The sequence below is a fragment of the Epinephelus fuscoguttatus genome, linkage group LG5 (genome assembly GCF_011397635.1).
Source record: "Epinephelus fuscoguttatus linkage group LG5, E.fuscoguttatus.final_Chr_v1".
Taxonomy (NCBI): Eukaryota; Metazoa; Chordata; class Actinopteri; order Perciformes; family Serranidae; genus Epinephelus; species Epinephelus fuscoguttatus.
In genome coordinates, this window is record NC_064756.1 from 37293217 (window position 1) to 37306588 (window position 13372).

General features: G+C 41.5%; 1 protein-coding gene across 1 annotated transcript in view; it reads right to left on the reverse strand.

The window, feature by feature from the left end:
* The window catches only part of tyw1 (tRNA-yW synthesizing protein 1 homolog (S. cerevisiae)), a 90160-nt gene that overhangs the window by 38065 nt on the left and 38723 nt on the right, over positions 1-13372 (reverse strand). The window contains exons 12-13 of the mRNA XM_049577520.1: positions 12349-12526; positions 7231-7366 (exon numbers count right to left, since the gene is read on the reverse strand). Coding sequence (XP_049433477.1) covers positions 7231-7366; positions 12349-12526 — 314 coding nt within the window. The remainder of the gene's footprint in view (positions 1-7230; positions 7367-12348; positions 12527-13372) is intronic.

The window sequence follows — 13372 nt, forward strand, 5'->3', positions numbered from 1 at the left end:
TTCTCTGGCTCCTTTCTTCTTCTGTGACAGTAAACTAGATATCTTTGGTTTGTGGCCCAAACCAGACATTTGAGGACGTTGTCTTGGCCTTTGGGAAACACTGATTGACATTTGTCAGGCAAGCCAAGAAAATTTCTGAACGGTTACGCATATCGGTCTGTAGGTTAATTTGGCCACTCTTCAGTTTACTGCACTGTGCACCACTCAGAACTAGTGGGGGACAGACAGTCGGTTAGCTGGTTTAACATGTGGAAACATAGTGCCTACCCACCACTCTCCACTGGTTAGCTAGCTCTGGTGGCTCTGCACTAGTTCTATTAGCACCCTTAGCAGTGTCAGCATGCCTAGTGGTGCTAACATAGAGTAGTTAACAATGCCAAAGGGCATTTGCAGCTTAAAATTAAGCTGCTTACACACTGAAGCAGCTGTGAAGGAGACCTGCAGGTGGGCATCATGTTTCCACAGCTACGCCATCCCGCCACCAGGATGGCATTACCAGCGGTAATCGCAAAATGAGTGGCGCCTCTATCTAGCTCCCACCCAACTACACATGATGCCTTGGTAATGTGATATTCAAGTTGTTCTGACTGGCTCTAGGTACTGTATAGAAGGTCTTTGTATCTGACAAACTGATAAGATAAATAATATTTCCATACAGAAATAGATTCCAGAGAAAAGAAGCTGCATAAAGTTTCCATATAGTACATGACTGTGATCTGTGCATGTAATTGATGTTACTGACATTTTCACAATGCAGAGCTTGTACATGTGGAGTCAGCCTCGGCACGTCCAACATGTGGTATGCACATGAGAATGCTGAGCCAGAACAAGTTGTTATCATTAGACCTTTGTTTGACATCAATTTTTAAAGTAATTATTGAGATTGATGGCTCCTCTGACTGTCAGGCTGTGATGCAGTATTCGAAAATAATGAGATTCCAGTGAGTATGCAGTGAATGTGCCAGCGGGCAAAAGTGTCAGTTTGTGGGCCAGAAGGACTTTACTGTCACCCATCTGCCCTTGTACTGACTGAATTAACCCTTTAGTCACTAAGAGGGCGGAAAACCAGTGATACTGACATACCACTGATCACCAGCAACCTATGTTGGATATGTCTGAAGTCCACAGGTTGTTTGTTTGAATGAAGGTTTTTCATCTACATATATGGCATAGTGAGTTATAAGAATGGCAAACGCTATAAAGGCCTTTACTCTCCATTCATGTAGTTTTAAAAATGTCACTATATGTCAGTAATTACAGTCGAGATAGAGGACGATGTATCATGACATATTCAGACAAATGTGACTGGCTCCCTTATTGTAATTCCCTTAACAATGACCACAGACTTCACATAGCACTAACAGAAATTGAAACTAACTTAAAGCAGTATTTCACCGCTGGCAAGATGGTCTTTCATAAAACTGGGCTGTCTATGCAGCAGAGAGATGCAAGTACTCTACCACAACTACCAAACCTACCACAACTACCACAACGCAATGTGGCGCACTGGACCAATAAATGCTCCTGCTGGTTCGTCCAGAAAGAATATGGCTGCTGGCTGGTATTAAAGGATCTTGCATTACAGTTACAGTGTATAAACCTTTATATTTCTATTAATTATAATAAAGAAAACTATGAAAAATGTTTGTCAACAACCTTTTTTTATCCAGTGACGATGCTGAGACAGTGACAAGATAAAAATAGATCTTTGACCAAAAGAAAAAAAAAAAATGAAATGTATGTTTTCTTTTCACTTAGGAGATGGGACTAAAATGTTTGTGGTGGGCTATCGGACATTTAAAATGAAAAGATAACAAGAAAATAGATTATTTTATAAAAAGTTCGAGAGAAATGTTTCAACTATAATGCAGAGAAAGGCCGTGCTTGCAATTATTTTCTAATGCTGTATGAACAGAATGAGATCAGAGCACAAACGTGATGGTAAATGCCAGTAAATAGTCAGTGCCAGGATGTTTCGCTAGTCTGCAAAGTGTTAACACCAGAGCAGCGTCAGCCTTTGGCACGAGTTGTGAGCTGTACTTCCGCAGTTAATAAGCAGCTGTGTGTCTGACTCTGGATAGAAGAGCTGCTGGATAGATTGTGGAGTGTGTTAGTTGTAGCGGCAGCTGTTAGCAGCTAGCTCTTCTTGTTAGCTGCTGAAATGCAGCAGAGCAAGCAGCCTTCAAACAGTCCAGTTTTAATCACAGACACTGTGAGAGGACAGGAGTTTAAACCTCCAGACAAACAAATTTAGAAATAAGTTGCACTAAAATTAAGTTTTATGGTGAGATGAGATCAATAAGTCAGGGTTTACAGTGAAGTAGTTGTCTCAAATTAGATTGAGATTTGGAGCTTTTCAAATGATGACCAGTGTGTACTTGTAAATTATCCTAAAAACTCTGCTGAAGAAATTGTCGAAATTGTTTGCAGTTGTAGAAAAAATTATGCCTAAATGAAATTTCAACACTTAATAAAACCTGTCGCCCTGGTTTCATTTTTTGTGGTACCTGTATTAGCCTAATTAGATTAGTTTAAAGACACATTTAGACATCTTGTCTAAAATGCAAAGACTTTTTGTTGACTGGAACTAGACTAAAACAATGAAAGATTAAAAAAATGTGACTAAAACTAATGAGCATTTTCATCTTAACACTAAGACTTAATCTAAAATAGCTACCAGAATTAACACTGGTTCATATTTAAGCGCTGCTTAGTTTAACAGTTTGATCTGATTTTGGTCTGAGTTTGAGAGATGGAGAGAGATGGAGAGAAGGGGTCAGCTCTCTCTTGATCTGCTTCTATACTTTTTGTGTCCATGGTGGTGAGCATACAAGAATGAGTAAGTACTAGTCTCATCACCAGACAATCAGAGATCTCCGCCTTCTGATAGAGTGGGGACACTCCTTTCTAAAGTGTGTTTAACACACCGGCGAAAACGGCTGGTAACAAAGCAACGCCTCTTGCATTTTTGAAAAGGACACGCCCTGCAGGAAATGTGCGCTCCCCCTTTTCTCGTCCACAAGGAAACAAACACACAGAGAGCTTGAAAATGGATGCCGAGAGATTTAACTCCGTTTTATCAAACGTGTGCTCGTCCGTGAAGAAAATATTATTTCCAGCAGATGTCTTAGTTACAACATGATTGAGCTAACTGGAGTAGTTTCATGTCGTATCCGACAACAGGTGGCTTTTAACAGATGACGTCCTGTTAGCTTTGCTGCTGCTGTTAGCTGTCCCTGTCAGCTGCAGCCACTGACACTTTCTAGACATCATGATTTCCCAAAACTGAATAAATACCACACATAGCAACACAAAACTGCTTTGCTAGGTCAATCATGTTGTAACTAAGATATCTGCTGGAAAAAATATTTTTTTCACGGACTGTTTAATGAGTTATTACATATTACAGACACCGCTAACGGCTTAGAAAGAGTAATGTTTGTTCAATCATTGTGTTTATAGACTTTACAAATATCGGGTTAGTTTAAACGGTGATACAGTGATGTGAAAAATGTGATATACATACATACATACATACATACATACATACATACATACATATATATATATATATATATATATATATATATATACATATATATAGATAGATATCTATATCTATCTCTCTCTCTCTCTCTCTCTCTCTCTCTCTCTATATATATATATATATATATATATACACATATATATCCGGGTAGAAAACAAGTATTTGTAAACAACAAGATGATTCCCTCTATAGTCCGGCCGGACGGATGAGTCATGGCCTTGTAAAAGATTATGTTTGTTTCTTTTAGTTGGCGAGAATGTCTCGCCGCAAACGCGACAAATATCCACTAACTTTGACGGCGTTTTCTGCGAGCGCAGCTGAGCCATTTTGTACCGCTACACGTGTTTCTAGTCGGACTATGTTTACAAGCACAACAGCTCAGCGAGCCACTGAAGGACTGCCCTGCAGATTTACTATTGGTTCTGCAACGTAGGGAGTTTTTTTAAACTCTGAAATTGTATCCGCCCATCTAAACACAAAATCAGGGAGAAAGACATCAGTCTTTAGTTAAGCAAAGTGTCTAAAGACTGACTTGTGAGTCTAAGTAAGTACAGTCTGTATTTCAAGCAGCAGCCCTAGACCCCCGAAAATCTGCTTGATGACATGAGATGCAATAAGATTTGAGCTGAGAGGTGAGTGGGGAGATCTGGGTGCTGGTAAGATGGAGGGAAGTTTCCCACAGTTCATTTACACATACCACCCACACTGTTATGATACAAGCCTGGTTGAAAATCAGCAAAGTATGCCTTTAACACCACATGGTAGTATTTATTAGAACGTATTGATTTATTCAGCTGAGATGTTCCTCTTATTTTGCCCACCCCTGCAGTTCCCTCACACTGATAATAACTTGTTGGCATGGGGTGAAAATGGCTGCTCTAGATGCAATCAGAGTGCAATGATCCATCGCCAGTGATTTGCCTCAAGCAGAGTGATAATGAATTTGTCCATAGTTTGCTAAAGCATTAAACAAGAGGAAGCCGGCCCATTACACATAGGTGTAACAAAGGCTCCCTCTGAGAGACTTCACAGCCCACATCTTTCTCAAGGTCGCTCTGCCGCTGCACCCAAACACTATTTCTTTTCCCTTACTTTGGCTTTTTAGGAAACACACTTACAGGAGAACAATTCACACTAGAGGTCTGGTGGTTAGATGCAGGCTACGATAATGTTCTTCCTCTCTGCTCACAAAATGCACACACTTTTTCATGGACACAGATCACACACTTAATAGAAACGTACACCTCTGGATGTTTTCATCCCCACAGTGGTGGCAGTGGCATTATAGAGCCAAACTGTTAAAAGTCTCAAGAATCAATAAAAAGCCACTCTTCCCCACTTGAGTCAAGTGTTAAAGGCTTAAAGTGCTCTCTATCATTTATGGCATCTTGCTGTCATGGCAGAGGAATTCAGTGAATATAGAGGGCATCTCAATCTGTGGTTTCTGAGAGGAATCAATCAGGCTTTTTATCAGCTGCTCTGAGTCACGCAAAACAAAACAAGAAAGATGAGTCTGCACAGGAGGTAAGAATCTGTCACTTTCAACAGTTTGACAGTGAGGTGAAGATAAGAGATCACTTTTGTTAAAAATCACCACAACCGCATATTTGTGTTCACAGTTTACCAAGTAATGAACTTGTGTTGTGATCTTCAGTTGGTGTGGAGCCTCAGTGTATTTTCAGGACAGGGTGAGACAGCAGTTTAAGAACGGCTTTGTACCCCTGACAAAGTTTATTTTCTATTCAAAGGTTTAATCATATAAAAACATTACCTGTCACCAATTCCCCAAACGTTTCTCTACACTCCCAGATATGAGTAAAATGTTTCTCACTACCAACAAACTCTTAAAGGGATAGTTTTCATTTTTTGAAGTGGGGTTGCATGAGATACTCATCTATAATCAGTGTATCACATATAGTAGACGGCAGTTTGGAGAGGCAGTTAGTAGTACCACCACAGAACCTCAGCAACATACTGCTGTGGATGGGGATTAGCAGCAAAACATATTCTAGCCACTTTAAAAAACACCTGCTTAAAAAGATCAATATCAGTCTAAGTGGATGCTATATTTACAATATTTTGACCATTTTACCTTGCAGTCAGACAGCCCTTTCTTTTGGCTCTACACATAAAGTATGCCTTTTTTCTAGGTGGCTAAAATACTTTTCTGAGCTTCTGAGGAGCTAGTCCCTTTTGTTTCCCTAAACTGAGAGCGTGCCTACTGCCACCAAGTGTATATAATACACTGACTACAGATTAATACCTCATACAGCCCCACTTCAAAAACACAGTATCACTTTGAATAAGAAACTGGTGCTGCATCTTTCATTTACTTATAAATGACCATACACAACACAATCTCTCAAACAAAGCTGGGCGCCTGGTCTGAGCGTGTCTCTGTGAATCTCAGTTACACTGATTCTGAAGCTGGGTACAAACAGTGGCATGATAATAATAACAGCAACAGCAGCAGCAGCAGCAGCAGCAGGAAAATACCCATCAAATTAATATAGTAAAATGAATGCAAGTAATGAAGCTTAGCAAAATTTCCAGGGGATAGCCTAATTAGTTCTACACTTAATTACAGGCTCAAAAAAAAAAAAAAACACCATTCAATTTGTGTACTTATGATGCAGAAATACTAAGGCAAGGTAATTAAATAGACTTGATCAAGCTTGAGGTTATTAGCTGTTCTGACCTGGGAAAACAAATGTGCTCAACAGTGACAGAGATGACAGAAAATCTTTATAGTAAAAACTGTCAGCTCTTTCCTGTCCTGGGTTCTGCACATTTACCAAACAAACCCTTCATTCAGGGTGCTGCACAAATCTTCTTTTGGCCCAAATCCAACTTTATTATTAAAACCTGCTGATAGCACATATGTAACGTTCGCTTATGCACTGCGTCACATTCTTCCCACGCAGAGTACTCTGGGCACAGACGGAGCAGCGGTGAAGCACAGTGAACATGAACGGATTTAACGGATCACTGTGTGTAGTGTCCACTTGGACGGATATTGATCTTTCACAGGTCTTAAAGTTTGCTTTCACTCACAAACGGCTGCTCCTCTCATCCATCAATCTGATCTGATTAGATCAACTCTGTCCGCATCGACTTATCAATTATCCACGCTGTGACTCAAAACTCTACAAACTGCAAATGTGGGTCCAAAATCTCCGAATTTAGAGAGGAACACAGACTGATACACAGGACACACTGGCAAAAGAAAATAAGAAAAGAATCATGGAGTCTTGGTTTATATTTAATCAGCACTGCCTAGTTTTACCTTTTGTTCAAAGTTTGAGAGAAAGAAAGAGTTAGGGGCAGCTCTCCCTTTCAATCCACTTCTGTACTCTTTGTGTCTGTGGTGGCGGGCATACAAAAATGTGGAAGTACAATCTGTAGTTTGAGCAACAGCCCAAGAGCCAGCGAGCTGAGAGATGAGCAGGGAGATCTGGGTGCTGGTAAGATGGAGGGAAGTTTACCAGTTTACATGCAATGACAGCTACTCTGCGTGGTTCAGCTATAAATTTACGGCTTTAGCATTTTGCAAATGTAGAGCATTTGTTTTACCATATTTGTTTTACCATATTTGAACAGGAAAGTTTGACTGCGCAAATATTCAGTAAAATACAGTTAGACCTTGATGACTGGAAACCAAACTAGCTTAGCGTGCAGCTTACCTTCTCTCCCAGGGCCCTGAGGCTGTCCAGGAAGCGGGGCCAGAAGTCCTTGAAAAGCGGTCGGTCGATCTTTTTCAGACTATCTTTGGTGCTGGCGTCCACACTAACATACAACTGGGTAACAGGTACAAGGCTCCTGGAAATGATAGAAAATATAGAGGATTAATGAGGATAAAAATGATCCAGTCTGAGAAAGAAAGAGAGTCTGATAAGAGGTGAAGTACAAACCTTTGGAGCATTTGAAAAAAATAAAACAAAATATGAAGAATACATTCAAGTTAGTCACCCTCAATATCATGAAACTTTACATACTCCCACATCACAAGTGTATTTGTGTCAGCTCTCTGAAGGAAGGCAGTTGTTCTCCTTTAGTGTGAGACAAGGCAGAAAATATTTGGGCTGAATATAGAATATAATGTATCTGTTGCTCAGCTCCACTCAGTACACATTTCTTCTTCCATTCAATATTACACATGCAACAACATAAAGTCTAGTTGTGCTCTAAGTAACAAATTCATCGCAGAGACGGATGATGGCAAAATGAGGGGGCAGCCGACAAGGAAGCTGTGAAAAACTACCTTATTTACATTACTTATTTACACTGCTTCTCATCAATTTTAAATAAGGAAAGACATAACTTGTGGCACAATCCGTAAGAGCCGGAGGACGCACCAGGGAAGTAAACAGAACCAGAAAAGTGTAAAACATCTACATGACTGAAACAAGAGGAGCACTACCCTTTCATGTGTCTTTAGATGGAGGATAAAAAATATTTGCTGTGCAAGAGAGGCAATTATGTAAAGACACAAAAACAACCAATTAGCCAAATGAGCAATGAGACAGAAAGTTTGGAAATTCAGCTCTTTCTACAGTAAATGAACAGTTCCCTCTCACAAAAGCAGGACTGGAACAGAAAATCAATACACTGCAACAGCTCATCTCCAACCAGGTGGCTCTGGCAGACAGAAAAAAAAAGGTGATGGCTGTCCTTGCCATCCACCTGCTCCATGAGGATATGACAAGTCAGCCTGTGACAGGCAAGTTAGCTGACATATCGCCTGTGTCAGTGAATGTCTTGACGACAACCTGCAAGGCTTCTGGACAGAGAGGCATCTTGAGATGTAAGGTCAGAGGGCATGTAGAGTGACGGAAACCAAGGTAAACATCTGAACATGAAAACTATTTATTACAAACAAGTCAAGTGACAAACAGCTTTACGTGTCATTCTATGTCATGTTACTGCTTGTGTGTGTGTGTGTGTGTGTGTGTGTGTGGCTCACTGACTGACTCACTGATGATAGATGACTGTTCGAGAGCACCTGTGTGGAGGTGTAAGCTGGGTCTATACAAGTGGCTCCTTACTCTACCTACCTTCTCTCTGACTCCCTGACACAAGACTCTGCTTTTTGTTTGATAAATAAAAAAAAAAAGTTAATCTTGTCATTTAACCCAGTGCTGCATCCTTCCTTATGTTGCGGTTTTCAAGCCAGCCTTAACATAATTGGGGCTCTTCATTTGTTCACCCAGACTATTCCTGCAGTACACAGTCATGGTGCGATGCCCCAGCCTCCTCTTAACGCCTAATGTGGATGATGTTGTCTGGAGCAGCAAACTGTGAGACATATCTTAATGATGTGGAAGTCTACTCTGCTGATTCAGTGTTGGCAATAAGCTTCTCTCACCTTGAACTTTGCTAAATGTGAGTTCCCTAAGGCTACCATCACTTATCTTAACGAGCAGGTCTGTCAAGACCAAGTGTGGCCAGTAGATGCTGAGGTATCTGCCATCCGTTTTCTTGAGTTACAATCCAGAGTTTTACCTTAACTTAACTTCCATTGTCTCCCCTCTGACAGACCTCCTTATCCCCACTTTGTTTGATTTGGGAGTTAAAATACCAGCACTGTACAAAGTCTTATCTGTAGCTCTCCAGTGCTGTCGGCTCCAGACTTTGCAGTGCCATTCAAGTTGGAGGTTGAAGCGAGTGGTAGTGAAGCTGGTGCTGTATTGCTAAAGGAGGTTCCTTTGGCTTTGATCACCCAGTCTGTTCCCTGCAGCCCAGCCTAAGTACGGCACACTGGAAAATGAAGCCTTAGCAATGCTCTGGGTCCTCCAATATTTCGAGGCTTACGTTGGCTTGATTCCACTGTTAGTGGTAGTTTTTACAGATCACACCTCTCCTGTGTTTCTAAATTGGATGTTGAACAGTAATCAACAGCTGATGCACTGGGCCCTTATGGTCCAAAACTTCACAAGAGAAATCTGACACAAAAAGTGGTATGGCAATGTTGTGGCTGATGCTCTCTCACATGTACCTTTGGATGACCCCAGTATGGCTGCAATTTTAAGGAAGGGAGTGTTACATGTTATGTGGCTGCTTTGCTTGTGTGTGTGTCTGCTCTATGTGTTCCAGGTGCAGCTCACTGACTCACTCACTGATGACAGAGGACTGTTTGAGGGCACCTGTGAAGGTGTAGGCTGGGTCTATATTAGTGGCTTCTTACTCTGCCTATCTTCTCTCTGACTCCCTGACGCAAGTCCCTGTTTCCTGTTTCCTTTAACCCGGCGTTGCGTCCCTCCTTACCATGCACCTTTCGGGGCAGGCATAACACAGCCATTTTTCTTCAACTTTTCTCAAATCTTCTGATGTCATTACACTCCTTTACAATTTTTGCAATTTCATATGTATTATTTTTAGGAAATGGAGCAGTACCACCAGAGATCATGCAGGCAGCGTAGCGTAGTTCAAGACAGACATGACCGTAGGACACGACGAAAGCGGAACGGAACAACTTGATATTATAGTGAAAAGAATTCTCTGTCTACATGTGGTGATGTATTTATTGGCTTCACAGGTCACTGCCGTCTACAACGCTGCCTCCGTTAAAAGGTCCATTATTACGACCTCCACCACCATTGCCTCTGCTGTTGCTGTCTGAAACATCTGACTCTGCCCTCAAGTGTCATCTATTGGCTTTATTGATGCCAACATAAAGGACACATGGAAGTACGAGGGCAGTGATGCTTACAACGTTTCAATGGACGTATCTGTTATTGTATGTAAAGGGAGTATAAATGATCCATAATGCTGTTTTTAGCACATGGCAATGTTGCCCGAAAAACACGTTCAGCAAGTTCTTTTTATACTTACTGTACATGTGATGGATGTACTTGGCTTTGTTTTATTTTTCAAACAAAGGGATGTCAGTGGGGTTTGCAGGCACATTCTTGTGTTGACAGAGTGCTGAGTGGAAGCTGTAGTGCAGGAAATAATGACACTCTGAGGTCATTCAGTACACAAAACTTTTCATGTTGATGCTCACAAACCCTCCTGAATGTGTGTATGTGTGTGTGTGTGTTGCTGCACATAAAGCCATCTGACGTGGCATTGCCTTTTATGAATTTTTCATAAAGTTAATGTAGATGCATAATGTACATGCCTCTAGGAACTGTTCCTGTGGTGAACTCCTGTCACACACACATGGATGCAGAATGCGGAGACCTGAACTCTTGTGGCTGGGTTATGATTTAAAATGCAGCATTTTAGAGAAGCCATTGTCAAACTGACATGCAGCATCACCTGCAGGTCAATCACTGAAAATAACTGGGTTTTATGTTTTGTAAGAAGTTGAGATATTTCTCCATTCCTTTTGTAAAAGCTTTGTAAAGTCATTAGAGCGAACACGTGTTTCAGCACTCAAGCACAGGCTTTGTCAACAGGAAGCAGACTGTCTACTGTTGAGCTGGCAAAAGGTAAGACAAAAGATGTCTTTGCATAAAACAACAAGTGAAACTGCTGCTCAAAGTAACATGAGTATAAGGCGGTCAATGCAGCAGAAAGAAGATCAGAAGTCGCTGCAAAAAGCAAATCCTGAGAAATATTAAAGCCACAGACTGTTAAAAATGGTGGACATAGTTACCATAACGTCACTAATTGGTTTGTGGACTTCTGTTCTGAATCCTTGTGTTTGGCATTTCAGCCATCACCATCTTGGATTTTTGGAGCCAGAAGCAACTGTAATTGGATGAGAGGGTGGACATGTGGAGGGGCAAGGGGTGGATCTGACACATGGACTGTGGCAACACCTCGCAGACGGCCTGTCACTCAAAGCGACCCCAACCCTAAATATCCCAAACTTTACCCTATTCACCCTCTGTACAGTTTTCATGAATGTTGAAATTAGCTATTGAGACCAAAATTGCTCTTTTTTCCTGGGTGTAAACATGTTTATTTCTGCTGTAAAGTTGGGTGTTTTAACATGGGGGTCTCTGGGATTGACTCTGTTTTAGAGCGAGCCTCAAGTGGCCATTGTATGAACTGCAGTTTTTCCATGCTTCATTTTTCAGCTCCAGAGGTTGCTGCTTGATGAAAGTAGTAGTACTGGGAGCATTATCCATCACTGGAGGAAACCTTGGCAACAGAAAAGGAGTACCCATACAAGAAGAATTTTAGCTTTAATGTTTTGGCTTGACACAGAGTGACTGATGAGACCCTTTCAGGTTGCGAGAGAAGGTTATTGTGTAATTGTTTTCATGTCTCCATTTCTGCCTGTCCAGTCTAAAATGCAACCCCATAAACTAAACCCGGTTCAGGAGCATTTTCAGAGGTCGCCGTGTTAGGGGTTCAAAAAGGCTGGGGCCGAATAGTGTGGACGCTCGGTGTAAACGCAGCAAAAGTTATGCAGAGTTTCAGTTTGATTTGCAAAGGTTTTGAAAAGTCTGCTTCTGAAACTTCTCCTAATAAAGTTGGAGTTCTGTTTCAAAGCACTGAAAGTTTAATTTAACAATGTACTGCTGACTTTTTTTGTGTTCTGAGCCTAACAAACTCTTCCATTGTGTTGTGCCCTCCTTGTTAAAAGGACACACGGCACTTATGATCGTGGATAGTAAACCTTTGATCCTTCCTGCGAGGAAGGAACCTAACTACTGCGACACACTCCTACTCCCTACTTTCCAATTCATCCCCCCGGACTTCAAAGAGAAGAGCTTGCGAAGGCAGGGAATAAAAATATACCACAGAACCATAATGAGCCAAAACAGAGAGGCTGGGATGTATATTTTGAGAGAAGAGAGAAACAAGAACAACCACACAAACAATTGTGTGATTCCTTTTGCCCCTACCTGATTTCCTGTGGGAACTGTGCATTGGTGACCACAAAGCTGGAGATGTGGTGGGAGTGGAGGAGGCGGACGAAGGTGTTGATTTCAGGGTACATGATTGGCTCACCCACCAGGGAGAGAGCACAGTGCTTGACTGCCAAGCCCTCCTCGTACCGCTCGGGCTTCACTCCAGGGACACCTGGAGGGAGAGAGGTCAGTGGATGAATAAATGATAGTTTTGTTGTTGATTCCACCTTTGACTTGATGAATGCCTCCCAACGATAAAATGAGTGGCCTGACATGTGGAAGCACAAATCAAGACAGCTCCAAGTTAAAAAACTGTGGGAAGTAACAGCATGAGGTCAGGCTGTGAAGTGAGGTCAAACTGAGTAATTACATAAAGCAAAAAAAGGCACAAGAGAGACGTGTGGTGTTCATGAAAAATGAGCAGAAGAGAGATGCTGAAAGTTTGAGCTTTGGGAGCCGGGCCTGAAGCCCAGTCTCTTTCTCTTCTACTCCCTCTCTCCTCTTTTTCCACTGGGTGGTCTTGGACTCTTCCGATGTTCAGTGGATTCATCAGCACAAACTACAGGGGGCTGTAAAAATAGACTCAGCATAAGTTCCTGACTATTTTGAAGAAATGTTATAAAGTTTAAAAGGCTATTGCTGTTAAACTTTGAGATTTATAAGTCAAAAGTAATAAAAAAGGAAACGACTTATTAATGGGAACAAACATTTAACAGCACAAACCTAACCTATAGGCATCAGACCCAAAAATATTACTTTAAGAGTAAGGAATCTTCAAAGTCTCAAGCCTCTTTTACACTGCCTGTTAAAGGCAGGACTGTCTCACTGTTTTTCTGCCTTGCTGTTCTGTATAAAAGGTACAATCGTTGAACAACGTGACATGCAACAAAGCATGAGCTTTGCTCACCCGTGTTTACGTCACGTGACACGTGCACCGCAGGGAGAGACAATGTAACCACAGAGCTAAAAGATAATTTGCACTACGGTCTTTTAGCAAAGGACAGCCCAACATGTCTGA